The sequence below is a fragment of the Oncorhynchus tshawytscha genome, linkage group LG04 (assembly GCF_018296145.1).
Source record: "Oncorhynchus tshawytscha isolate Ot180627B linkage group LG04, Otsh_v2.0, whole genome shotgun sequence".
NCBI lineage: Eukaryota > Metazoa > Chordata > Actinopteri > Salmoniformes > Salmonidae > Oncorhynchus > Oncorhynchus tshawytscha.
Window position 1 is genome coordinate 71,144,159 of NC_056432.1, and position 24,977 is coordinate 71,169,135.

The 24,977-nt window shown below is 43.7% G+C and overlaps 2 protein-coding genes across 3 annotated transcripts in view; both read left to right on the forward strand.

Moving 5' to 3' along the window:
* Positions 1–1,299: 1,299 nt before the first annotated feature.
* Positions 1,300–6,509, forward strand: LOC112249316 (wee1-like protein kinase 1-A). 2 transcript variants are annotated; one of them, XM_024419153.2, is made up of 10 exons: positions 1,301–2,218; positions 2,517–2,728; positions 3,238–3,304; positions 3,416–3,588; positions 3,702–3,970; positions 4,063–4,152; positions 4,250–4,335; positions 4,416–4,586; positions 4,810–4,955; positions 5,149–6,509. In XM_024419153.2, exons 1-10 carry the CDS (start codon positions 1,775–1,777, stop codon positions 5,300–5,302), a joined length of 1,812 nt encoding a protein of 603 aa, XP_024274921.1. In that variant the 5' UTR covers positions 1,301–1,774; the 3' UTR covers positions 5,303–6,509. The 2 variants fall into 2 exon arrangements, with proteins under 2 accessions (XP_024274922.1, XP_024274921.1); XM_024419154.2 differs by lacking the exon at positions 5,149–6,509 and having other exon boundaries at positions 1,300–2,218; positions 4,416–4,606; positions 4,810–4,949.
* Positions 6,510–6,900: 391 nt separating this feature from the next.
* LOC112249317 (switch-associated protein 70) overlaps positions 6,901–24,977 on the forward strand; it is a 39,507-nt gene continuing 21,430 nt past the window's right edge. The window contains exons 1-7 of the mRNA XM_024419155.2: positions 6,901–7,051; positions 8,608–8,748; positions 10,576–10,749; positions 10,891–11,118; positions 11,379–11,525; positions 15,875–15,983; positions 16,198–16,379. Of these exons, the coding sequence (XP_024274923.1) occupies positions 6,953–7,051; positions 8,608–8,748; positions 10,576–10,749; positions 10,891–11,118; positions 11,379–11,525; positions 15,875–15,983; positions 16,198–16,379 (1,080 nt within the window). The 5' untranslated portion in view covers positions 6,901–6,952. The remainder of the gene's footprint in view (positions 7,052–8,607; positions 8,749–10,575; positions 10,750–10,890; positions 11,119–11,378; positions 11,526–15,874; positions 15,984–16,197; positions 16,380–24,977) is intronic.

Genomic DNA, 24,977 nt, shown 5'->3' on the forward strand with positions numbered 1-24,977 from the left:
TGCTTTCGCCGAAAAGCATTTTAAAAATCTGACTCGGTGGCTAGATTCACAATGACTGTAGCTTTATTTCAATACCAAGCATGTGTATTTTAATGAACGTTTGCGTTTTAACTAATACTATTAGCGTGTAGCGTAGCGCATTTGCATTTCCAGAGCTCTAGGTGGGACGTCTGCGTCTCAAGTAGGCTCAAGAGGTTTTAAGTAACCTCCAAGCTTCAACGCCATACAACACTTCTTCTGTGTCCTCCGACTGCTCTTAAACGCTAGTAAAACCAAATGCATGCTTTTCAACCATTCGCTGCCCGCACCCACCTGCCGACTAGCATCACTACTCTGGACGGTTCTGACCTAGAATATGTGGACAACTACAAATACCTAGGTGTCTTGCTAGCCTGTAAACTCTCCAGACTCACATTAAGCATCTCCAATCCAAAATCAAATCTAGAATCAGCTTTCTATTTCGCAACAAAGTCTCCACTCACGCTGCCAAACTTACCCTCGTAAAACTGACTATCCTATCGATCCTCGACCTCGGCGATAGCTTCCAATATTCTGCTCAGCAAATTGGATGCAGTCTATCACAGTGCCATCAGTTTTGTTACCAAAGCCCATTATACCACCCACCACTACTACCTGTATGCTCTAGTCGGCTGGCCCCCGTTACATATTCGTCGCCAGACCCACTGGTTCCAGATCATCTATAAGCCTATGCTAGGTAAAACTCTGCCTTATCTCAGCTCACTGGTCATGATAACAACACCCACCCGTAGCATGCGCTCCAGCAGGTATATCTCACTGGTCATCCCCAAAGCCAACACCTCCTTTGGCCACCTTTCCTTCCAGTTCTCTGCTGCCAGTGACTGGAACGAACTGCAAAAATCGCTGAAGCTGGAGATTTATATTTCCCTCACTAACTTTTAAACATCAGCTATCTGTGCAGCTAACCGATCGCTGCAGCTGTACATAGTCCATCTGTAAATAGCCCACCCAATCTACCTACCTCATCCCCATATTGTTTTTATTTACTTTTCTGCTCTTTTGCACACCGGTATCTCTACTTGCACATCATCTGCTTATCTATCACTCCAGTGTTAATCTGCTAAATTGTAATTACTTCGCTATTACTAATTTGTACTAAGGACAAATTAATTAAGAGCCTCCAAGGTAAAAAAATATCTAAAAAAATATAAAAAAAGATCCAAGGATTCAATTCGTGCCGAAGTGACGTTTGTCAAATATCCATTTTGTGACGAAAAACTTTGCTTCGAAGGAAGTAACGCCCACGTTTCAAAATTCAGGAATGTGTTCTCATTGGTTGAAGAGTGGAAGAAATTTAGGTTGGAATAATTCTGTCAACGGTCGCAGGAAGCGGAGCAGGACAAATTGTGACAATATTTCAGGTTAACAAACAGTCGACTGGAGTATTTTGACATCTAGACACAAGTACTAAGTTAATGGTTGTTTTTTTTTGTAGTAAATAAGCGCCCAGCATAATTGTTCGTTTGCCAGTACGGTGTTCTGCTCCTCATGGAACGAAGCTAAGGCGTTACAGTAGCTAGCCAACCTCTAACGTATTTGCGTGGCTAGTGAGCGAACGTTAGCTAATTTATTTAGCCACGTCATTTTGGATTACAAATTGACTCAAAATTGTAGCGCCATGGGCACATGGATGTCAAGCTACTCGGGATAATTTGAAAACGATTTAGTTAGCTAGCCACTTTAACGCTATAGCCAACGTTACTGTGTCTGGGAAGTGATACGTTTCAGTTGCCGAATGTTCGTCGGTATGTCCCCGAAGATGGGACCTATTCGACAGAGACTAGACTTCAACCAGAGTGACGGAGAGGACGACGGCAACAACAGCATTGGAGCCGAGTCGAGTCTCACCGAAATGGACTCCCCAGTGCAATCGCCGAGACACAACTCCAACTTAAACCAAGCCGTCTGTAACGGCACCACGAAGACCGCTACCGCGGAGGATCGCGTTGAACATTGGGATGAGGGATTTGGATGTCTTTTCCCCCTAAAATCACCAGGGACTGACTTGATGAGGGGGTCCCCTTCTCCGAGTAAAGGGTCCCGGCCCTACTACAACTGCTCGTCCCCGGAGTTTTCCGACAATCAGGATGGAAGCTCTCCCATTCCAGATTGTCCCGACACACTGCCCCATAAAACCTTCAGAAAACTCCGACTATTTGATGTCCCCCACACACCTAAGGTGGGTTAACTACAGTAACGTTAGAATAATTTGAGAACATTAACATGTTATCAGATCCACAATGTAAAATCAAATTAACTTTTTAATGTTTTCAGCCAGAGAACCAGCCACTGTGCAAGATGACTATTTCTGTCTTCAACATGTTTGAACATGATTATTTTACCGTTTGTTAAAGGCAATGGCATAGTTTTCCCTGAATCATTGATTTCCTTGACTTGTTTTCCATATTTGTATGGATGACCCTCACCAACCATACATGTTATTCTTATCTAATGCAATGTTTTGTTTTCTCTTTCAGAGTTTGTTGTCCAGAGCAGTGGCCACAGGATCCACAGTCTGCCGGGTAGGAATAGGTGTCTACATGAATAGGGACTCAACGGGAAGACCGCACACAGACAGCAGGAGTAGACATGCACCCATAATCAACATCAATCCATTCACCCCTGACTCATTACTGATCCAGGCAGCAATGTTACAAAGGAACAACAGAAAGAGATCACACAGGAATGAGTAAGAGAAGCACATTGTACTGATGTCATTATTTACCAGGTGTTACATTGGGATTTTGTGGGTGTGGGACTTCAGTTTCTACTGACCTCAAACAAACTCCATTTCCTCTTTATACTCTCCCCTATCCTAAGGTAGTTGTGGAACTCTTGTTTGTCAAAAACATTTTTATAAAACTCAAAAGTAATTGCAGTTAGTTTTGTAAAGTAGATCAGATTTTACTACCATGCCACAACTCAAGTTCCTTTTTATGACTGTTTTACAACAACAAAAAGGAGCATCTTAGAATCTGTATTTCTGTCGGTGTCAATGGGGCATGGCCTATTAGTTGACAATAGATTCAGACATGCTTCTAGATCTAGTGTGCAATTAATCTGTGGACTATTGCATGCTTGTTGGCAGCAACCCAAAGCCACGTGGTTACTAACAATGTACACTTGTAGGGATTGTCTGCCCTCCAGTGGTTGGAATGTTATATAACACATTTAGTTTACTTTCCTTTATCTCTAAAGCTCATGTGGAGAGGACATGGAAGCCAGTGATGCAGAGTGTGAAGAGGACATCATTCCACCACCAAAGGTATATTTTTGTAATCACAATGATACTTTTATTACCCGCCCACCACCCACACACACACACTGAAATGGTACTTTAGATAAGTGTCTAAGCAACTCTGTCCTTTTCTTGCAGAGAATGACTCTTCTGGATAGCAACATGATATCAAGATATGCCACAGAGTTTCATGAGCTGGAGAAGATAGGATCTGGGGAGTTTGGCTCTGTCTTCAAATGTGTGAAAAGACTCGATGGCTGCATCTATGCCATCAAACGCTCAAAGAAGCCCCTCGCTGGATCTTTAGACGAGTAAGAGAATCCCATGGATTTTGAAAAACTGACAATCCAAGTGTACATTTAAACGACTCATTGACCTTAATGCCATGCCATTTTGTGTTAATATTGTGCTCTGTTTTCCGCAGACAGAATGCACTCCGGGAGGTGTATGCCCACGCTGTCTTGGGGCAGCACCCCCATGTAGTGAGGTACTACTCTGCCTGGTCAGAGGACGACCACATGTTCATACAGAATGAGTACTGTAACGGCGGCACACTGGCAGACGTGGTCTCAGAGAACTACAGAACCATGCGCTTCTTCTCTGAGCTGGACCTTAAGGACCTTCTCCTTCAGGTGGCCCGTGGACTGAAGTACATTCACTCCACCTCTCTGGTTCACATGGACATCAAGCCAAGTAAGTAGCTGTAGAGTTTTGGATACAGCTCAGCTATTGAAATCATTTAGAATATTTATGATTTAACGCTTGCTGTGCTTTACTTTTCTCAGGCAACATCTTCTTATCCCGGAAGACTGTGGTGTGTGTCGATGAATTTGACGATGAGGAAGGACCAAATAGAAATGTTGTTTACAAAATAGGTACTTTTTTTATTTTATCATGCAAATGTAACAAGCTAATAATTGAGTGTACTTGTTGACCAGGCAGCTGGATTCTGTTTTTGTATTTTTCCCCCAGGTGATCTTGGCCATGTGACCAGAATGGACAATCCTCAAGTTGAAGAAGGGGACAGCAGGTACCTGGTCAATGAAGTCTTACAAGAGGTAATTGGATAACTCCTCCCCCATACCACCTCATTTGTTAAATTATCCAAAATCATGTATTGGACCAATGTGTTTTTCAGGACTATAGAAACCTCACCAGGGCAGATATCTTTGCCCTAGCACTGACTGTGGTCAGTGCCTCAGGAGCTGAACCACTCCCAACCAATGGTGACAAGTGGCATGACATCAGACAAGGAAAACTACCTGCGATACCTCAAGTGCTCTCACAGGAATTCCCAAGTTTACTGAAGGTTTGACTAGAAACGACCAGGTGTGCTTCCCAAATGGTACACTTTCCCTACATTGTGCGCATATTTGACCTGAGCCCTATGGGACCTGGTCAAAAGTAGTGCACTATAAAGGGTTTAGGGTGCCATGTTGGGTGCAGTGCTTCATTCTGTAATGGTTGTTTGTGTGCAGGACAGGCAGTAGTAATGTTTCATTAGTGGTATTAATTAATTCTGTGTGCTGCAGTTGATGATCCACCCTGACCCTGCCAGTAGGCCGTCTGCGTCTTCCCTCACCAAGCATCCCGTCCTCCTCACTGCCTCCCGCATGAGCGCTGACCAGCTCCGCGTGGAACTCAACGCGGAGAAGTTCAAAAATGCGCTACTGCAGAAGTACGTACCCTCTTCATATGTCATGGCTCAAGGCTTCCATTCCTTTTTCACTTATCATATCGTAAGTATGAATGTTAGAGAGAATACTACGACAGTGTTTGTTTTGTGAAAAATGACATGATGATACCTACTCTTTAGTATTTTCTTGGTATTTATGAATGGCTTCTCTAACAATGTGCTTGTCCTCGTGCAGGGAGCTGGAAAAGGCCCAGCAAGCCAAAGTAGCTGCAGAGGAGAAGTTTCTGATCTCAGATAGGGTCGTGACGCGCTCCACCCTCCGGTCCAGCAGGAGCTCCAGGCTCATCGGCAAGAAGATGAACCGCTCAGTCAGCCTGACCATCTATTGAGCGGGCCAACTGCCAACCCAAATGGGTATCAGACTGAGTCATATTCACTAGGCATGACATGGAAGAAAAAAAACAGGCCAAAACAGAGGTGGACTACCTGAAATTGTCCAATTAGAAATGCTTGTTTTCTGTTGCAAAATTTCTTGCTACCTTGTGCGCTAATGAAAACAACCTTGGTTGCACTCGACAGTGTACTGGGAAGGCCTCCCTAGGCAGACATGGAGAGATGGGCTTCAGAGTGTACAAACCGACTACCGGTATTTATAGTTCTTACTGTTTGGTACTTGGAAAGGGTTAGTAAGACAATGGACCAGATTTATTTGATTCTAAAGAGTGAAAGGGTTGATACCTTCCCAAGCACTTGGCATGTTCTGGCAGTTGGTATTACATAACACAGCCAATTTTTGTTTTTAATGGAATGTGGGAGCATGCTAGAACATTCTGTTGCCAGTGTGCGGGTTTGGGATGGTGTGATACAAATTTGCACTTTACAGTCTATTATACCTGATTTCAGGTAGTGGAACTGGATCATTGACTAGGAATGATTCAATGAGCACTTTGAACTTGCCATATGCAAACTGTTTGGCTCATGGCGCTTGCAATGCCAGGGTTGTGGGTTCGGTTCCCACGTGTGACCAGTACAAAAAAAGTATGAAAATGTATGCACTCACTACTGTAAGTCGCTCTGTGTAAGAGTGTCTGCTAAATGTAAAAATGCATACTGCTGCTATATATTTGTCTTGAACGTTAGTGAAGTTCAGTGAATTTGTAAATTCCATTCAGATGTTTAGAATAGTTTCAGTAATCAATCTCTTTGTAAAACATGGTATTTCAATGTGTTGCATCTGTAATACATTTCCTATCTGAAATTCATTATGTATTGAGTTGTGTACACTGTTTAAGATGATTTACACATGTACATTTTTCATGAGTCATCCAATCGTGTGTGATGCAGTTGGTCAAAGTGGATCATTGTGTCAAGCCCCGGTGTCATTTATTTTATATATGATGCATGGAGCCACTGAAGAATTGTTTTAGTAAAGTCAGTATTTTCTTCTGTTCAAAACCCATCAGAACTGTAGCATTGACTAATTTACATTTTCTCATGTTTTACAATGATGTATTTTATGCATGTAGATCATTTTGTCAGCTATTGGTTTCATGTTACTTGTTGGAAATTCAATAAATTCACTCCCGATAATATGGATACCTTGGAATTGTCAAATGTTTGTGGATGAATGTTGCTCTAAAAGAACAAAAAACTGGGACTACACATGATAGTCTGGGATGGACTAGTTATCTAATGAAAACAGGTAAATGAGAGAAAATGGTAAATCTTAGATTTATACAAACTTTTTTTATGTTTATTGTGAAGTTGATTGTCTACCACTATGCAACAGGTTTGTTCATTGTGGGGACATATTTTTATTAAGCTGTTTGTGGTCTATTAACCGTTTACTCTTCACAATTGAATACTGATGACAGCGCAACGCGTTCGACAACTATGCGCTATCTGGTGCTACCATACAGTCATTGGATGATGCGGTCTCATTTTCCTGCTGCGACACTCGATCACGTGACTGTGTATATATCAGTGTCTGAAAAAATTGCAGTTTTACCTAGACTTCGAGCGCACCAGGGGCTACGAACATGGGACTACTACGGGATGAACTTCTGAAGTCAATATGGCACGCATTCACAGCCTTGGACGTGGATCAAAGTGGGAAAGTGTCCAAATCACAGCTTAAGGTAGGCTTTAAATCGTAGCTAGTAGGCCTACAGTATTATTCCATAATGAAGTTTAAAAAAAATGTTTGATCAAAAACCGAAATATAGATTAATTCTGACATTTGAATATTTCCTCATGTTGCTGATCCGAATATCAGACACAAACAAAAAGTTATGATCAGTTGGATAAAATATTTGACAATGTATCTGAGATCTTAATTTTAATTCAGTGTACACTACTTTTATGTGCTGCTTCGCTTCCCTCACAATAGTGAATTTTGTGTCAACTGCCAAGTGATAATTCAGTCGGCAACATCGACAGCAAAGTAGAGACACATTTCTGCTGTTCCTCAACTCACAGGCTACTCAGTTTCTGCTTATATCAGAAGTATATTCTCTTACTCGTGTGTGTCTAACTTTTTCGCACAAAAAAAAACAGGAATAACAATGGTTCTGTGGAAATAGCCATTGTTGATTAACAGATACCCATGAATGTGGGACATGCGTGCCTGATGATAATCTTGCTTTACACACGATATTTTGTCATTTGGACAGAATCTAACGTAAGAGTGTTGAGATTTTAAAAGGCAAGGGGCACTGCTTTGGAAGGGTAGGTATTGTTTTCCTGTCTGGGTCTTTCTAGTGGTCTGTGTACCAGCCAGGCTCTGATGAAGACACTACACTCAGCATTTACTACACTCAGCATTTACCGACCTCAACGTATTTTGGATTTCTTTTTTTGGTCCGTTTTTTGGTGCTGTCTGGATTGACTGTATTTTGTTGGTGTTTTTTTGGTGCAGTCCAGTTCGGTCTTGATTTCAACTTCCAAGGACGTTGACTTTTGGTCCGGAACGAACCAAATCTGAACCAATCATAGACGTAAAAACATACTTTCGACATCCAGAAAATAAGTATTTTCGATGTCTGGAAAATATGCCTCCACCTTTCATTCAGCACCTAAATTCCACCTGAGCTATCACAACACTGCATAGAGAACATCCTGACTTGCCCGGAAATGTTGTCAACCATCCATTGTTAATATTATTTTTCAGACAGTCCAGTCTGTTCCTTTGTCTAGATTATAGTTGTTCGTGAGTGGCTTATTTATAAATATCATAAGATTTATTTTGATATATTTACTTCACTCTACATCTCAACACGGACCTTTTCAACACACTTTTTGTAGATGTTTCCAGGAAGGAACAGAAGTCATGCTTGGGCAGCAATGCTTGAACTGACAGCAACACATGCTTAGTCATGCATGTCAATGTAATCTTAGACTAAATAGAGGTCCTTTTGAAAAATCACCATGTAATTGATGCGTGAGCATGATGCCCACTTCTATGAGGAATCTTTTTGATATCCCTTAAACACCCCCAATATTACTGTAACATCTCTCTACTATGCCCAGTGAATAACAACAGTATGACAGTAACCTCGCCCCCAGACTCATTGTGCATAGCCTGTATAAAATGCTTCTGCGCATTGGGGAGGGGGGGAGGGGGGAGTACCTGGTGAATGATATTACTATGATGGCAACGGTTTCCCTGACTGCTGATCTGACTGTGGCTCTACAGGTGCTCTCTCATAACCTGTGCACTGTGATGAAGATACCCCATGACCCAGTCGCCCTGGAGCAGCACTTTAAGGATGATGATGAGGGCCCTGTGTCCAACCAGGGCTACATGCCCTACCTCAATAGATTCATACTGGACAAGGTGAGCAGTAAGAGATTTGTTTGTGCTCTTTCCAACTCCATTGCTCATTGTCATGCCAAGTGGCGCAAGCGGTCTAAGTGGGCTCCCGAGTGGCGCAGTGGTCTTAGGCACTGCATATCAGTGCTAGAGGCATCACTACAGATTCTGGTTTGATCAAGGGCTGTATCACAACCGGGGAGGGTTTGGCCGGGGTAGACCATTGTAAAATAAGAATTTGATCTTAACTGACTTAAATAAAGAAATTCACAAGGAGTTGGCAGACTTTAAATCAAAGTTGATTTGATCTGATCATAGTTTAAAATATGTTGTAGCGAGTGCAGCAAAATGTGAATGTTACGAGCTCTTAACAATGCAGTAAAATGTCAAACCGACATTGCACTCAGGCTTCTGAGCACCTGCGTCATCCTGTCTCCTCACCTCAGTGGGTCTGTTTGTGGAGGGCTCTGGGATGTTGGGTCCATAGAAATAGAACCACTAGAATGTACATAGCCCCTAGGTCGACAGATCCCTCAGCATGAGGTGTAACTGTGGAGTGCCGCATCCCCATAGTGGATGATAAGACTTCATGGGAAGTGTTTTATGTGTGCCTTTAGAAACATTGTTTAAGGCAGTGCTTTTCTGTATATAACGTTCCTTGCTCATAATATGATGAGTGTTATTGCTATTTTCAGTGTTTATCTTAGTTTCTAGGATATGCATGTCACCCATATTATGCATGTCATCCATATTAAAATGTATTGGTTTTTGAGAAATAAATGGAGCAAGCAGGATCTGTTTGACCTTGAACAAGGCTGCCATTGTTATGGTATGTCTACTGTGTGAGTGGCAGAATCTTTCTGTTTCACAGCCATCAAGGAGGTGTGAGACCCACCATTGTCAGTTATCGAAAGAAAAAAACATGTGTGCTGAAAATTACTGCAACGAGTGCAAGAAAATATAGCCTCCGTTTCAGAAGAAACGTCCATTAAGCTTACATCAGCTACTCACATTTCATCCTGTGTCATACATAGCATTTAGAAGTGAAGGGTTAACACGCACACTACTACAGATAGATTCCAGAACATGATGATTGCATGATGCAGAATCTTTGGTTTTCGCTGAGTCTGTTTTCTAGAAAAGCTTCACAATCTGATTGGTAAACACCTTGTTGTTACTCGTATTGCAGGGGTTCTCAAACTTTTTGTGGCCGGGGACCCTTTTTGTGATAGCAAATTTATAGAGACCGACTCATAATCAGAACACAACTCAAGTGAAATAAAACAAATAGCATACAAGGAGTTTTATTATGACTTTTGTAGTGCTTGGGAAGTAGATTTCAAAGGCCCATCTATTGGCATCGGAGAGATAATAATTACTCATGTCTTTTTTAATATTCAAGCAGTCAGCCATTGGTAATGAATGCACTTACTTTGTAAACACCAGTGATAAAGCAAGAAGTGATCTTCAAAGTTTTTGTCCTCAGTTCTCTAGTTGGCAGACCATCAGATATAGCCCACATCTGTAGACTTGCAAGGCTTGCCAACTGTTTCCATAGCAATAACACCAACACTGATGTCAATTAGTAAACTGCTTTAGTCCTAGTGCTATTTGTACTTGGGGGGCCATTTCCTTGCCTTTCTCCTCCGGAATCTGACTTGAATTGAAATGAAGAGACGAAGAACATTATGTTTGTACTTCACATCCTGTGGGCTAAAACGTAGGGCAGAGAAATATTAGGCTACTACTGACTCTTTCTAATCTTATTGCCCTTACTTACAGTATGTTGAAGAAAAATAGGGAAGTTGTTCTGTTTTGTGTAAATGTTGACTTTGTTTATGTTAATTACAGGTTAGGGATAACTTTGACATACTGGAGTTCAACAATGTGTGCTGGACCCTGTGTTTCAAGAAAAACATAAACATGAGCCATCTTCTCATCTCCAACGATGACGCCTTCAAGGTCTGGTGCATCTTCAACTTCCTGTCAGAAGACAGGTACCCACTGGTCATCATCACAGAGGAAGTGAGAGACAAGGCAACACCTTTAATACACATACATATCTTATTTTTTTAGCTGTAATTATGCTCTTCCAGTTAAAATGATTCCCTTTCATACCACAGGACTGACTCACTGTGTCCTCCCCTCCTCTCCTCCCCCCTCCAGATTGAGTACTTCCTGCGGAAGCTGATGGAGGCCATGGGAGGCATTTGGAATCAGGAGAGGTTTGATGATTACAAGCTCATGTTGAACAGGAAGCAGCAATGCCTGATTGCCTGGGAGCTGATAGAGCTGGTTGGCATGGGCCACTTCAGTAAGGGCATGAACCGCCAGACCCTGTCCATGGGCATCTCTGAGGTCTTCCAGGAGCTCATACTGGATGTTCTCAGACAGGTTCGCCTGCGGTACCCTCTCTCACTACACTTTATGCATCCCAAATGGGACCATATTCCCTGTATAGTGCAATGCTTTTAACCAGAACTCATAGGGCTCTGTTCAAAAGTACTGCACTAAATAGGGAATAGGGTGCCATTTAGGACACAGTGACTGTCTACTCTACACTGACCTCTGTCAGACCTCTGCTGGTGGTAACAATGATATAGATAAGATATTACAATCTTGATTGTGACAGATTCATGTATTTTTTCCTGAAGGGCTACATGATGAAAAAAGGCCACAAAAGGAAAAATTGGACAGAGCGCTGGTTTGTGCTCGGACCAAACTCTATGTCATACTATGTGAGTGAGGACCTCACTGATAAGAAGGGGGACATTTTGCTGGACCGCAACTGTTGTGTGGAGGTAATAACAATGTATTATTCCATTGGTCACTCTTAATGCTATCATTTAACTACTAAATAAATTGTGTGGAGCGTTGGAATGCATGCTAGCCCACTTTTGTTAACCAGCTTCCTTTGGCATTGTTAACCCATAGCCTACAATTTCTGCGGCCCCATGTAAATGTAATTAAAATGATAAAACAATCCTCATCAAAATCTATCTGTTTAAGTTAGAGATATCTGGGCTGCGTCTCAATCCACTGCATCCACCGATATCGCTCTTCCGCATCTATGTTGAAAGGTGGCAGGGCTAGAGCAGTGTTTGTCAGACCATGAGACATGCCGAAAAAACAGTGTTTTCACAAAAACGTCTGTAGCGTCCGCATTCCACTGATTTCAAAACTCGGTCCTCCAGAAAGTGGAGAGCAACACCTTTGCAGTTCGTTCGAATACATTATATTTTTCAAAAAAGCCACGTTAGAAAGGATTACCTACACATACAGTGGGGCAAAAAAGTATTTAGTCAGCCACCAATTGTGCAAGTTGTCCCACTTAAAAAGATGAGAGGCCTGTAATTTTCATCATAGGTACACTTCAACTATGACAGACAAAATGAGAAAAAAAAATCATTGTAGGATTTTTAATGAATTTATTTGCAAATTATGGTGGAAAATAAGTATTTGGTCACCTACAAACAAGCAAGATTTACGGCTCTCACAGACCTGTAACTTCTTCTTTAAGAGGCTCCTCTGTCCTCAAATCAAATCAAATTTATTTATATAGCCCTTCGTACATCAGCTGATATCTCAAAGTGCTGTTCAGAAACCCAGCCTAAAACCCCAAACAGCAAGCAATGCAGGTAAGAAGCACGGTGGCTAGGAAAAACTCCCTAGAAAGGCTAAAACCTAGGAAGAAACCTAGAGAGGAACCAGGCTATGTGGGGTGGCCAGTCCTCTTCTGGCTGTGCCGGGTGGAGATTATAACAGAACATGGCCAAGATGTTCAAATGTTCATAAATGACCAGCATGGTCGTATAATAATAAGGCAGAACAGTTGAAACTGGAGCAGCAGCATGGTCAGATGGACTGGGGACAGCAAGGAGTCATCATGTCAGGTAGTCCTGGGGCATGGTCCTAGGGCTCAGGTCCTCCGAGAGAGAGAAAGAAAGAGAGAAAGAGAGAAGGAGAGAATTAGAGAATGCACACTTAGATTCACACAGGACACCGAATAGGACAGGAGAAGTACTCCAGATATAACAAACTGACCCTAGCCCCCCGACACATAAACTACTGCAGCATAAATACTGGAGGCTGAGACAGGAGGGGTCAGGAGACACTGTGGCCCCATCCGAGGACACCCCCGGACAGGGCCAAACAGGAAGGATATAACCCCACCCACTTTGCCAAAGCACAGCCCCCACACCACTAGAGGGATATCTTCAACCACCAACTTACCATCCTGAGACAAGGCTGAGTATAGCCCACAAAGATCTCCGCCATGGCACAACCTAAGGGGGCGCCAACCCAGACAGGATGACCACATCAGTGAATCAACCCACTCAGGTGACGCACCCCTTCCAGGGACGGCATGAGAGAGCCCCAGTAAGCCAGTGACTCAGCCCCTGTAATAGGGTTAGAGGCAGAGAATCCCAGTGGAAAGAGGGGAACCGGCCAGGCAGAGACAGCAAGGGCGGTTCGTTGCTCCAGAGCCTTTCCGTTCACCCTCCCACTCCTGGGCCAGACTACACTCAATCATATGACCCACTGAAGAGATGAGTCTTCAGTAAAGACTTAAAGGTTGAGACCGAGTTTGCGTCTCTGACATGGGTAGGCAGACCGTTCCATAAAAATGGAGCTCTATAGGAGAAAGCCCTGCCTCCAGCTGTTTGCTTAGAAATTCTAGGGACAATTAGGAGGCCTGCGTCTTGTGACCGTAGCGTACGTGTAGGTATGTACGGCAGGACCAAATCAGAGAGATGGGTAGGAGCAAGCCCATGTAATGCTTTGTAGGTTAGCAGTAAAACCTTGAAATCAGCCCTTGCTTTGACAGGAAGCCAGTGTAGAGAGGCTAGCACTGGAGTAATATGATCAAATTTTCCTCCACTCGTTACCTGTATTAATGGCACCTGTTTGAACTTGTTATCAGTATAAAAGACACCTGTCCACAACCTCAAACAGTCACACTCCAAACTCCACTATGGCCAAGACCAGAGAGCTGTCAAAGGACACCAGAGACAAAATTGTAGACCTGCACCAGGCTGGGAAGACTGAATCTGCAATAGGTAAGCAGCTTGGTTTGAAGAAATCAACTGTGGGAGCAATTATTAGGAAATGGAAGACATACAAGACCACTGATAATCTCCCTCGATCTGGGGCTCCATGCAAGATCTCACCCCGTGGGGTCAAAATTATCACAAGAACGGTGAGCAAAAATCCCAGAACCACACGGGGGGACCTAGTGAATGACCTGCAGAGAGCTGGGACAAAAGTAACAAAGCCTACCATCAGTAACACACTACGCCGCCAGGGACTCAAATCCTGCAGTGCCAGACGTGTCCCCCTGCTTAAGCCAGTACATGTCCAGGCCCGTCTGAAGTTTGCTAGAGAGCATTTGGATGATCCAGGAGAAGATTGGGAGAATGTCATATGGTCAGAGGAAACCAAAATAGAACTTTTTGGTAAAAACTCAACTTGTCGTGTTTGGAGGACAAAGAATGCTGAGTTGCATCCAAAGAACACCATACCTACTGTGAAGCATGGGGGTGGAAACATCATGCTTTTTGGGGCTGTTTTTCTGCAAAGGGACCAGGACGACTGATCCGTGTAAAGGAAAGAATGAATGGGGCCATGTATCGTGAGATTTTGAGTGAAAACCTCCTTCCATCAGCAAGGGCATTGAAGATAAAAACGTGGCTGGGTCTTTCAGCATGACAATGATCCCAAACACACCGCCCTGGCAACGAAGGAGTGGCTTCGTAAGAAGCATTTCAAGGTCCTGGAGTGGCCTAGCCAGTCTCCAGATCTCAACCCCATAGAAAATCTTTGGAGGGAGTTGAAAGTCTGTGTTGCCCAGCAAAAGCCCCAAAACATCACTGCTCTAGAGGAGATCTGCATGGAGGAATGGGCCAAAATACCAGCAACAGTGTGTGAAAACCTTGTGAAGGCTTACAGAAAATGTTTGACCTCTGTCATTGCCAACAAAGGGTATATAACAAAGTATTGAGATAAGTATTTGGTCAATAACAAAAGTTTATTTTCCCACCATAATTTGCAAATAAATTCATAAAAAAATCCTACAATGTGATTTTCTGGATTTTTTTTTCTCATTTTGTCTGTCATGGTTGAAGTGTACCTATGATGAAAATTACAGGCCTCTCTCATCTTTTTAAGTGGGTGAAGTTGCACAATTGGTGGCTGACTAAATACTTTTTTGCCCCACTGTACTGACCAGCTCATGTTATAGACAGAATCGTGCTACATGGCAGACCAATCCGAACTCATCTCTCAGCATGTCCAGCCCATCCATTATCTCAGCCAATCATGGCTAGCAGGAACGTTTCTGTCTTTCTCTGTGGCTAAACCAACTAGGCACGTAATTAAACAATTTTATTAGTATTTACAGATGGCATACAAGTTTGTTAATTATTATTATTATTTTTTTTTTAACCTAATTTTCTCCACAATATTGTGGTATCCAATTGGTAGTTACAGTCTTGTCTCATCTCTGCAACTCCTTACGGACTCGGGAGAGTCGAAGGTCGAGAGCCGTGCGTCCTCCGAAACACAACCCAACAAAGCCGCACTGCTTCTTGACACAATGCCCACTTAACCTGGAAGCTAGCCGCACCAATGTTTCGAAGGAAACACCGTACCCCTGGCGACCATGTCAGCATGCACTGCGCCCGGCCCGCCACAGGAGTTGCTAGAGCGCAATTGGACAATGATACCCCCGTCGGCCAAACCCTCCCCGAACCCGTACGATGCTGGGCCAATTGTGTGCCGCAGCACGGGTCTCCCGGTCGCAGCCGGCTGCGACAGAGCCTAGACTCAAACCCAGAATCTCTAGTGACACAGCGAGCACTGCGATGCAGTGCCTTAGACCACTGCGCCACTCGGGAGGCTCACAAGTTTGCTATTAAGGCACATGAAAGTTCACATGTTCCAGAAGGCATTTCTGCCAAAAAACACATTTAGATTTTTTTTATTTTTAAGTTTACGTTCAAATGGCTCACCTGTGAGGTAGTGACATGCAACATACGCCTAGTCTCCTGAAATGATTCACAAATTCAATGTTTCATCAAACTCTAGAGGGTTAATGGGATCGACAGAAGGAAATGTGCAGTGAGTGTGTGACGTCTTGTTCTCTCTGCAGTCTCTACCAGACAAGGAGGGGAAGAAATGCCTATTTATAGTGAAGTGCAGCGACAAAAGCTTTGAGATCAGTGCATCGGATAAGAAGAGGAAACAAGAATGGATTCAAGGTAAAGTGACCAATCCCTCCCACCATCTTAACAGATTCTGTAAACAGCACAGCTTTAATCTCACCACATTAGGGTTTATTTTTAAATCTCAGAGTAACTTGTTCTCACATCGCTCTGTCCCAGCTGTGTGTTTATCAGGGTGTGGGGGCGCTGCAGTAGATAAAGCAGCCAGCCTTTCTTTATCTGACCCTCCTCTCCTCACTTCCCCTCCCAGCCATCCAAACATGCATCCAGCTGCTGAGGTTGGGCCTACCCTCTCCGCACCTTGAGGCCAGGCTGCGGCGCAGGGAGCTCAGGCAGAAACAGCAGGCCGAGCAGGGGGAGCTGGAGGAGAGGATGAGGCTGCTGCAGATAGCCAATGAAAACAAGCATAGACAACTGGAGTCCATGAGGAAGGTACTGTCTGTCTCTCTGTCTCTCTCTCTCTCTCTCTCTCTCTTCCTCCTCTCTCTCTCTCTCTCTCCTCTCTCTCTCTGTCAATTCAATTCAAAGGGATTTATTGCCATGGGAAACATATGTTTACATTGCCAAAGCAAGTGAAATAGATAATAAATAATAGTTAAATAAAAAATCAGAAATTAACAGTAAAATAATAGATACATTTCCAATGTTGGCTATGGACAGTGTTATAACAATGTGCAAATAGTTGAAGTACAAAAGGGAAAGTAAATAAACATAAATACGGGTTGTATTTACAGTGGTTTTTGTGCTTCCCTGGTTGTCATTTTCTTGTGACAACAGGACACAAATAATGCTGATGTGATGGCACACAGTGGTATTTCACCTAATATATATGGGAGTTGATCAACATTTCATTTGTTTTTGAATTCTTTGTGGGTCTGTGTAATCTGAGGGAAATATGTGTCTCTAATATGGTCATACATTTGGCTAGAGGTTAGAAAGTGCAGCTTTTGTGGCCAATGTGCACATAGCCTGTCTCTCGAGAGCCAGGTCTGCCTACGGTGGCCTCTCAATAGTAAGGCTATGCTCACTGAGTCAGAAGTCAAAGCTTTCCTTAATTTTGGTTCAGTCACAGTGGTCAGGTATTCTGCCACTGTGTACTGTCTGTTTAGGGCCAAATAGCATTCAAGTTTGCTTTGTTTTTTGTTTAGTTCTTTTCAGTGTGTCAAGTAATTCTCTTTTTGTTTTCTCCGGGTTGTGTTTCTGTCCTGGGGCTCTGTGGGGTCTGTTGGTGTTTGTGAACAGAACCCTAGGACCAGCTTGCTGAGGGGACTAGGGATAGGAATTTGACCTTCTTTGACTGTTCGAGTACTCCTGATTTCTTTTTGGAGTACTCAAAACAAAATAAGCTATTTATAGAACAAGGGTGGCAATGGAAAAAATATGTGTGTATTTATCCACCGTATATGCCAACAGTGAGCAACAATGCCTAATTTATCAGAATGTTACAGATAACGAATCCTAATTGCTAAATTGCCTCTTATATTCAGTCAATAAAAAAACAAGTGCCATTTAAGATTAATTTATTGACACTGTAGTAACAACTGGTTATATTATATCGTCGAAGACAATCTTCAAAAAGGTATGGCTCTGCAATGGCATATCCTTGTTTTGTTAATTTAGCAGACAAGATGCTCTTATTTCCTGAACCCTTTTTTACACTCGACACCTATTTTATAGTAAAAAACATGATGTAATATAACAGAATAAAATAGTGTGAAGTGATTCACATCTCATATCTGGAACAGTGATCATTTGAAATGCCTAACCTTAAATGAAGACCAATGGGCCTCCCAAGTGGCGCAGTGGTTTGAAGCACTGCATCGCAGTGCTAGAGGCGTCACTACAGATCCGTGTTCGAGCCCGGTTTGTGTCGCAGCCGGCCGCAACCGAGAGACCCAATGAGGCGTGTCGTTTCTGATTCAAAGGAGAGAGACTTTTAGATTCCTTAAAAACAAATAAACTTGATTATTAATTATTGCAATAATTGAGTTGGTCAATGACCACCCTTAAGTTACACGCTACCTAAACCGCGTTGCAAAATAAATGTACACATACATTTTATTCAATTATTGCACCCACACTGCTCGCGTGCGCCAACGAGCGTCTGCTTTCCCAAGCGCTAAAATAGAATTTGCTTGTATTTGTGATGCCGAACACAATGCAAGTCCTGCTCATTGGCTTTTAGAAGCATATACCCACGTGCCATCTCCTCATTGATTATACCCATGTGGGTGATTGAAAGATGAACTGAGGTCGGTCGGTCGGTTGTGATAATTCACCTTATTATGAAAGTTAGATGCCAATCGCCATATAAAGTCCAAAGAAGAAAAAGCCTGGAAGGAGGAGAGATGACTAGAAACAATTCGGTTGACCATTTTATGAGTGGATTAATTGTCGGAGTAGAGGACCTTGTGCATTTCAGGTAAAATAACAACCCAACATTTATATCAAAGTACAAATTAGCTAGCAACGACAAACTAGCTAAATAGGACAAATTAGCTAGCAACTGCAAGCTAGCTAGCTAACTTTCCATAATTGTTTCATGCTTTTCGACCTGTCCCCAAATTAATATAATTGGTTCAGAGTTTGTTTTGATATTTCAACCTCTGTGTCGTGATCGCGTTTGGTGTGGGGGGAACAAAATCAATTTGTGCACGATGGCACAGGCTGACGCACGAGCGTGTCTGGTTTGGGTATGGTTTTAAGTGATCGCTGAGAGCCCAACAAACAGATTTGGGTTGTAGCTCTTTATAGCAAAGTACATCCTCCTGAATGTTCATGACAAACAACAACAGATGTGTAGAATTATACAAAGGTACATTGTGCTATCAAGCAACAGACAGCAAAATGTACATTGCGCCAGGTTTCTGTCTCTAGGTCATTTACTACTTCTTTTTTATATGTCACACCCTGATCTGTTTCACCTGTCTGTGATTTTCTCCACCCCCCTCCAGGTGTCGCCCATCTTCCCCATTATCCCCTGTGTATTTATACCTGTGTTCTCTGTTTGCCTGTTGCCAGTTCGTCTTGTTTGTCAAGCCAACCAGCGTTTTTGTCAGCTTCTCAAATCAAATCAAATCAAATGTATTTATATAGCCCTTCGTACATCAGCTGATATCTCAAAGTGCTGTACAGAAACCCAGCCTAAAACCCCAAACAGCAAGCAATGCAGGTGTAGAAGCACGGTGGCTAGGAAAAACTCCCTAGAAAGGCCAAAACCTAGGAAGAAACCTAGAGAGGAACCAGGCTATGTGGGGTGGCCAGTCCTCTTCTGGCTGTGCCGGGTGGAGATTATAACAGAACATGGCCAAGATGTTCAAATGTTCATAAGTGATCAGCATGGTCTAATAATAATAAGGCAGAACAGTTGAAACTGGAGCAGCAGCATGGCCAGGTGGACTGGGGACAGCAAGGAGTCATCATGTCAGGTAGTCCTGAGGCATGGTCCTAGGGCTCAGGTCCTCCGAGAGAGAGAGACAGAGAGAGAGAGAAAGAAAGAGAGAATTAGAGAGAGCACACTTAAATTCACACAGGACACTGAATAGGACAGGAGAAGTACTCCAGATATAACAAACGGACCCTAGCCCCCCTACACATAAACTACTGCAGCATAAATACTGGAGGCTGAGACAGGAGGGGTCAGGAGACACTGTGGCCCCATCCGAGGACACCCCCGGACAGGGCCAAACAGGAAGGATATAACTCCACCCACTTTGCCAAAGCACAGCCCCCACACCAGTAGAGGGATATCTTCAACCACCAACTTACCATCCTGAGACAAGGCCGAGCATAGCCCACAAAGATCTCAGCCACGGCACAACCCAAGGGGGGGCGCCAACCCAGACAGGAAAATCACATCAGTGACTCAACCCATTCAAGTGACGCACCCCTCCTAGGGACGGTATGAAAGTAAGTAAGCCCCAGTAAGCCAGTGACTCAGCCCCTGTAATAGGGTTAGAGGCAGAGAATCCCAGTGGAAAGAGGGGAACCGGCCAGGCAGAGACAGCAAGGGCGGTTCGTTGCTCCAGAGCCTTTCCGTTCACCTTCCCACTCCTGGGCCAGACTACACTCATTCATACGACCCACTGAAGAGATGAGTCTTCAGTAAAGACTTAAAGGTTGAGACCGAGCTTGCGTCTCTTACATGGGTAGGCAGACCATTCCATAAAAATTGAACTCTATAGGAGAAAGCCCTGCCTCCAGCTGTTTGCTTAGAGATTCTAGGGACAATTAGGAGGCCTGCGTCTTGTGACCGTAGCGTACGTGTAGGTATGTACGGCAGGACCAAATCAGAGAGATAGGTAGGAGCAAGCCCATGTAATGCTTTGTAGGTTAGCAGTAAAACCTTGAAATCAGCCCTTGCCTTGACAGGAAGCCAGTGTAGGAGGCTAGCACTGGAGTAATATGATCAATTTTTTTGGTTCTAGTCAGGATTCTAGCAGCCGTATTTAGCACTAACTGAAGTTTATTTAGTGCTTTATCCAGGTAGCCGGAAAGTAGAGCATTGCAATAGTCTAACCTAGAAGTGACAAAAGCATGGATTAATTTTTCTGCATAATTTTTGGACAGAAAGTTTCTGATTTTTGCAATGTTACGTAGATGGAAAAAAGCTGTCCTTGAAATGGTCTTGATATGTTCTTCAAAAGAGAGATCAGGGTCCAGAGTAATGCCGAGGTCCTTCAGTTTTATTTGAGACGACTGTACAACCATTAAGATTAATTGTCAGATTCAACAGAAGATCTCTTTGTTTCTTGGGACCTAGAACAAGCATCTCTGTTTTGTCCGAGTTTAAAAGTAGAAAGTTTGCAGCCATCCACTTCCTTATGTCTGAAACACATGCTTCTAGCGAGGGCAATTTTGGGGCTTCACCATGTTTAATTGAAATGTACAGCTGTGTGTCATCCGCATAGCAGTGAAAGTTAACATTATGTTTTCGAATGACATCCCCAAGAGGTAAAATATATAGTGAAAACAATAGTGGTCCTAAAACGGAACCTTGAGGAACACCGACATTTACAGTTGATTTGTCAGAGGACAAACCATTCACAGAGACAAACTGATATCTTTCTGACAGATAAGATCTAAACCAGGCCAGAACTTGTCCGTGTAGACCAATTTGGGTTTCCAATCTCTCCAAAAGAATGTGGTGATCGATGGTATCAAAAGCAGCACTAAGGTCTAGGAGCATGAGGACAGATGCAGAGCCTCGGTCTGATGCCATTAAAAGGTCATTTACCACCTTCACAAGTGCAGTCTCAGTGCTATGATGGGGTCTAAAACCAGACTGAAGCATTTAGTATACATTGTTTGTCTTCAGGAAGGCAGTGAGTTGCTGCGCAACAGCCTTTTCTAAAATTTTTGAGAGGAATGGAAGATTCGATATAGGCCGATCATTTTTTTAATATTTTCTGGGTCATGGTTTGGCTTTTTCAAGAGAGGCTTTATTACTGCCACTTTTAGTGAGTTTGGTACAAATCCGGTGGATAGAGAGCTGTTTATTATGTTCAACATAGGAGGGCCAAGCACAGGAAGCAGCTCTTTCAGTAGTTTAGTTGGAATAGGGTCCAGTATGCAGCTTGAAGGTTTAGAGGCCATGATTATATTTTCATCATTGTGTCAAGAGATATAGTACTAAAACACTTGAGCGTCTCTCTTGATCCTAGGTCCTGGCAGAGTTGTGCAGACTCAGGACAACTGAGCTTTGAAGGAATACGCAGATTTAAAGAGGAGTCCGTAATTTGCTTTCTAATAATCATGATCTTTTCCTCAAAGAAGTTCATGAATTTATCACGGCACTTCCTGATTGGATTTTTATCTGGGTTTTTTCTGTAACATCAGTTCTGTGGCACTCACAGACAATATCTTTGCAGTTTTGGAAACGTCAGAGTGTTTTCTTTCCAAAGCTGTCAATTATATGCATAGTCGAGCATCTTTTTGTGACAAAATATCTTGTTTAAAACGGGAATGTTTTTCATCCAAAAATTTAAATAGCGCCCCCTATATCCAAGAAGTTAACTGATTTTTGTCCTCTGGCATCCTTGGGTAGACAGAGGGAATCTGGAAGGACATCAAGGAATCTTTGTGTTGTCTGTGAATTTATAGCATGACTTTTGATGTTCCTTGGTTGGGGTCTGAGCAGATTATTTGTTGCAATTGCAAATGTAATAAAATGGTGGTCCGATAGTCCAGGATTATGAGGAAAAACATTAAGATCCACAACATTTATTCCATGGGACAAAACTAGGTCCAGGGTATGGCTGTGACAGTGAGTGGTTCCAGAGACATGTTGGACAAAACCCACTGAGTCGATGATGGCCCCGAAAGCCTTTTGGAGTGGGTCTGTGGACTTTTCCATGTGAATATTAGAGTCACAAGGTCCGATAGGAATTTAGGGAACTCAATGAGGAACGTTGTATATGGCCCAGGAGGCTATAAAAAGTGATTGAGTAGGCTGCATAGACTTCATGACTAGAAGCTCAAAAGATGAAAACGTCTTTTTTTTTTTTGTAAATTGAAATTTGCTATCGTAAATGTTAGCAACACCTCTGCCTTTGCAGGATGCACGGGGGATATGGTCACTACTGTAGCCAGGAGGTGAGGCCTCATTTAACACAATACATTCATCAGGCTTAAGCCATGTTTCAGTCAGGCCAATCACATCAAGATTATGATCAGTGATTAGTTCATGGACTATAATTGCCTTTGAAGTAAGGGATCTAACATTAAGTAGCCCTATTTTGAGATGTGAGGTATCATGATCTCTTTCAATAATGACAGGAATGGAGGAGGTCTTTATCCTAGTGAGATTGCTAAGGCGAACACCGCCATGTTTAGTTTTGCCCAACCTAGGTCGAGGCACAGACACGGTCTCAATGGGGATAGCTGAGCTGACTACACTGACTGTGCTAGTAGCAGACTCCACTATGCTGGCAGGCTGGCTAACAGCCTGCTGCCTGGCCTGTACCCTATTTCATTGTGGAGCTAGAGGAGTTAGAGCCCTGCCATTCTGTACCTTTGCCCCTGTTGCTATAATAAACATTGTTACTTTGATACGGTCTGCATCTGGGTCTTACCTTGATACCTGATAGTACGAATTCCACGAGTTGTCTGGGAGGCCGCTTACCACGGTAGTAACCCTACAGCTCCGCAGCGACTCATCGGTCACTCCACCTTCTCGGGAGCCCCACTTATCTCCTCCGGAACGCTTCAATGGAGAGCCGAGCACCTGTCGGGCGTTCCTAGCTCAGTGTGCCCTCGTCTTCGAGCTTCAGTCCTCCTCCTTCCCCTTGGATCGCTCCAAGATAGCATACCTCATCACGCTGATGTCCGGGAGGGCTCTCATCTTGGCTACTGCAGAAACCAGGCTCACCGGTAGGAACAAGTACTCTGGTGGGCCATATGGAGAAATGGTCCTGCTTCCCCTCGTCGCACCCCTTTTCATGACATTCTGCTGTGGGGAGACCAGTCCAAATCTCACAGGTTCTCATTGACTCTGGGCCCGACAATAGTTTTTTGAACGCAACCCTGGCGTCTGAGCTGAACATCCCCCCCCTCAGCCCCTCTTCCCATGGATGTTAGAGCGCTGGACGGCGCTCTATAGGCCGAGTCGCCCACAACACCACTCCCATCAACCTACGGATATTGGGGAACCACAGCGAGGCAATCCAGTTTCTGCTCATCAAGTCCCCTCTGATTCCCGTGGTTTTGGGATTCTCTTGGCTCCAATGACACAATCCCCTCTTAAACTGGTCTACTGGTGCCATCATGGGCTGGAGCCCGTTCTGCCATGCCCATTGCCTGAAGTCAGCACAATCTGCCCTGGGACGTCTTTCTGGGGGCTCGGAAGGTGCCCCGGATCTCTCCGCTATTCCCACGGAGTACCAGTACCTCCAGGAGGTGTTCAGGAAGGCCCAGTCCACGACGCTTCCGCTCTTCCATTCTTCTTCATGGAGAAAAAGGACAAGACCCTGCGCCCGTGCATTGACTACTGGGGACTCAATGACATTACAGTTAAGAACCGTTACCCGCTACCATCCATCTCCTCTGCCTTCGAGCCATTACAGGGGGCCACTGTGTTTTCCAAGCTGAATTTACAGAAAGCATATCACCTGGTGCGGATACGAGAGGGGGACGATTGGAAGACCGCCATCAACACAGCCAGTGGCCACTACGAGTATCTGGACATGCCCTTTGGCCTCAGCAGTGCCCCTGCTGTGTTCCAGGCTCTGGAGAATGATGTCCTCCGTGATATGTTGAACCGGTTCATCTTCGTCTACATTGATGACATCCTCGTCTTCTCCCACTCCCCTCAAGAACACATGCTCCATGTCCAGCAGGTCCTTCAACGCCTTCTGGAGAATCAGCTGTTTGTGAAGGCAGAGAAGTGTGAGTTCCCTCGTTTCACCATCCCCTTTCTGGGTTACATCATCTCTGCTGGGAGTGTCCAGATGGATCCCGGGAAGGTGAGTTCAGTGATGGATTGGCCTCAGTCTACGTCCAGGGTGCAGCTGCAACGTTTTCTATCGCTGCTTTATCCGGGGTTACAGCACCCTGGCTTCCCCCCTGTCAGCACTCACCTCACCCCAAGGCTCCATTTACATGGTCTCCAGCTGCTGACCGGGCGTTCCAGGACCTCAAACATCGCTTCACCACAGCTCCCATCCTGGTTCAGCCTGTAGATGATGGCTTTGTTATGAAAGGTTTTGTAATCGCTTCCTATTAGGTGGTCCTAGAATTTAACGACTCTATTCTGGATCTTGATAATTAGCAGGTATTGTCCTAATTCTGCTCTGCATGCATTATTTAGTGTTTGAATTTGTACGTTTGGTGTTTGTCCCATTTTGTGAATTATTGGTTGGTGAGCGGACCCAAGACCTCACAACTATAAAGCACAATGGGTTCTATAACTGATTCAAGAATTTTTCGCCAGATCCTAATTGGGATATTTAATTTTATGTTCCTTTTGATGGAGTAAAGGCCCTTCTTGCCTTGGCTCTCAGATCATTCACAGCTTTGTGGAAGTTACCTGTG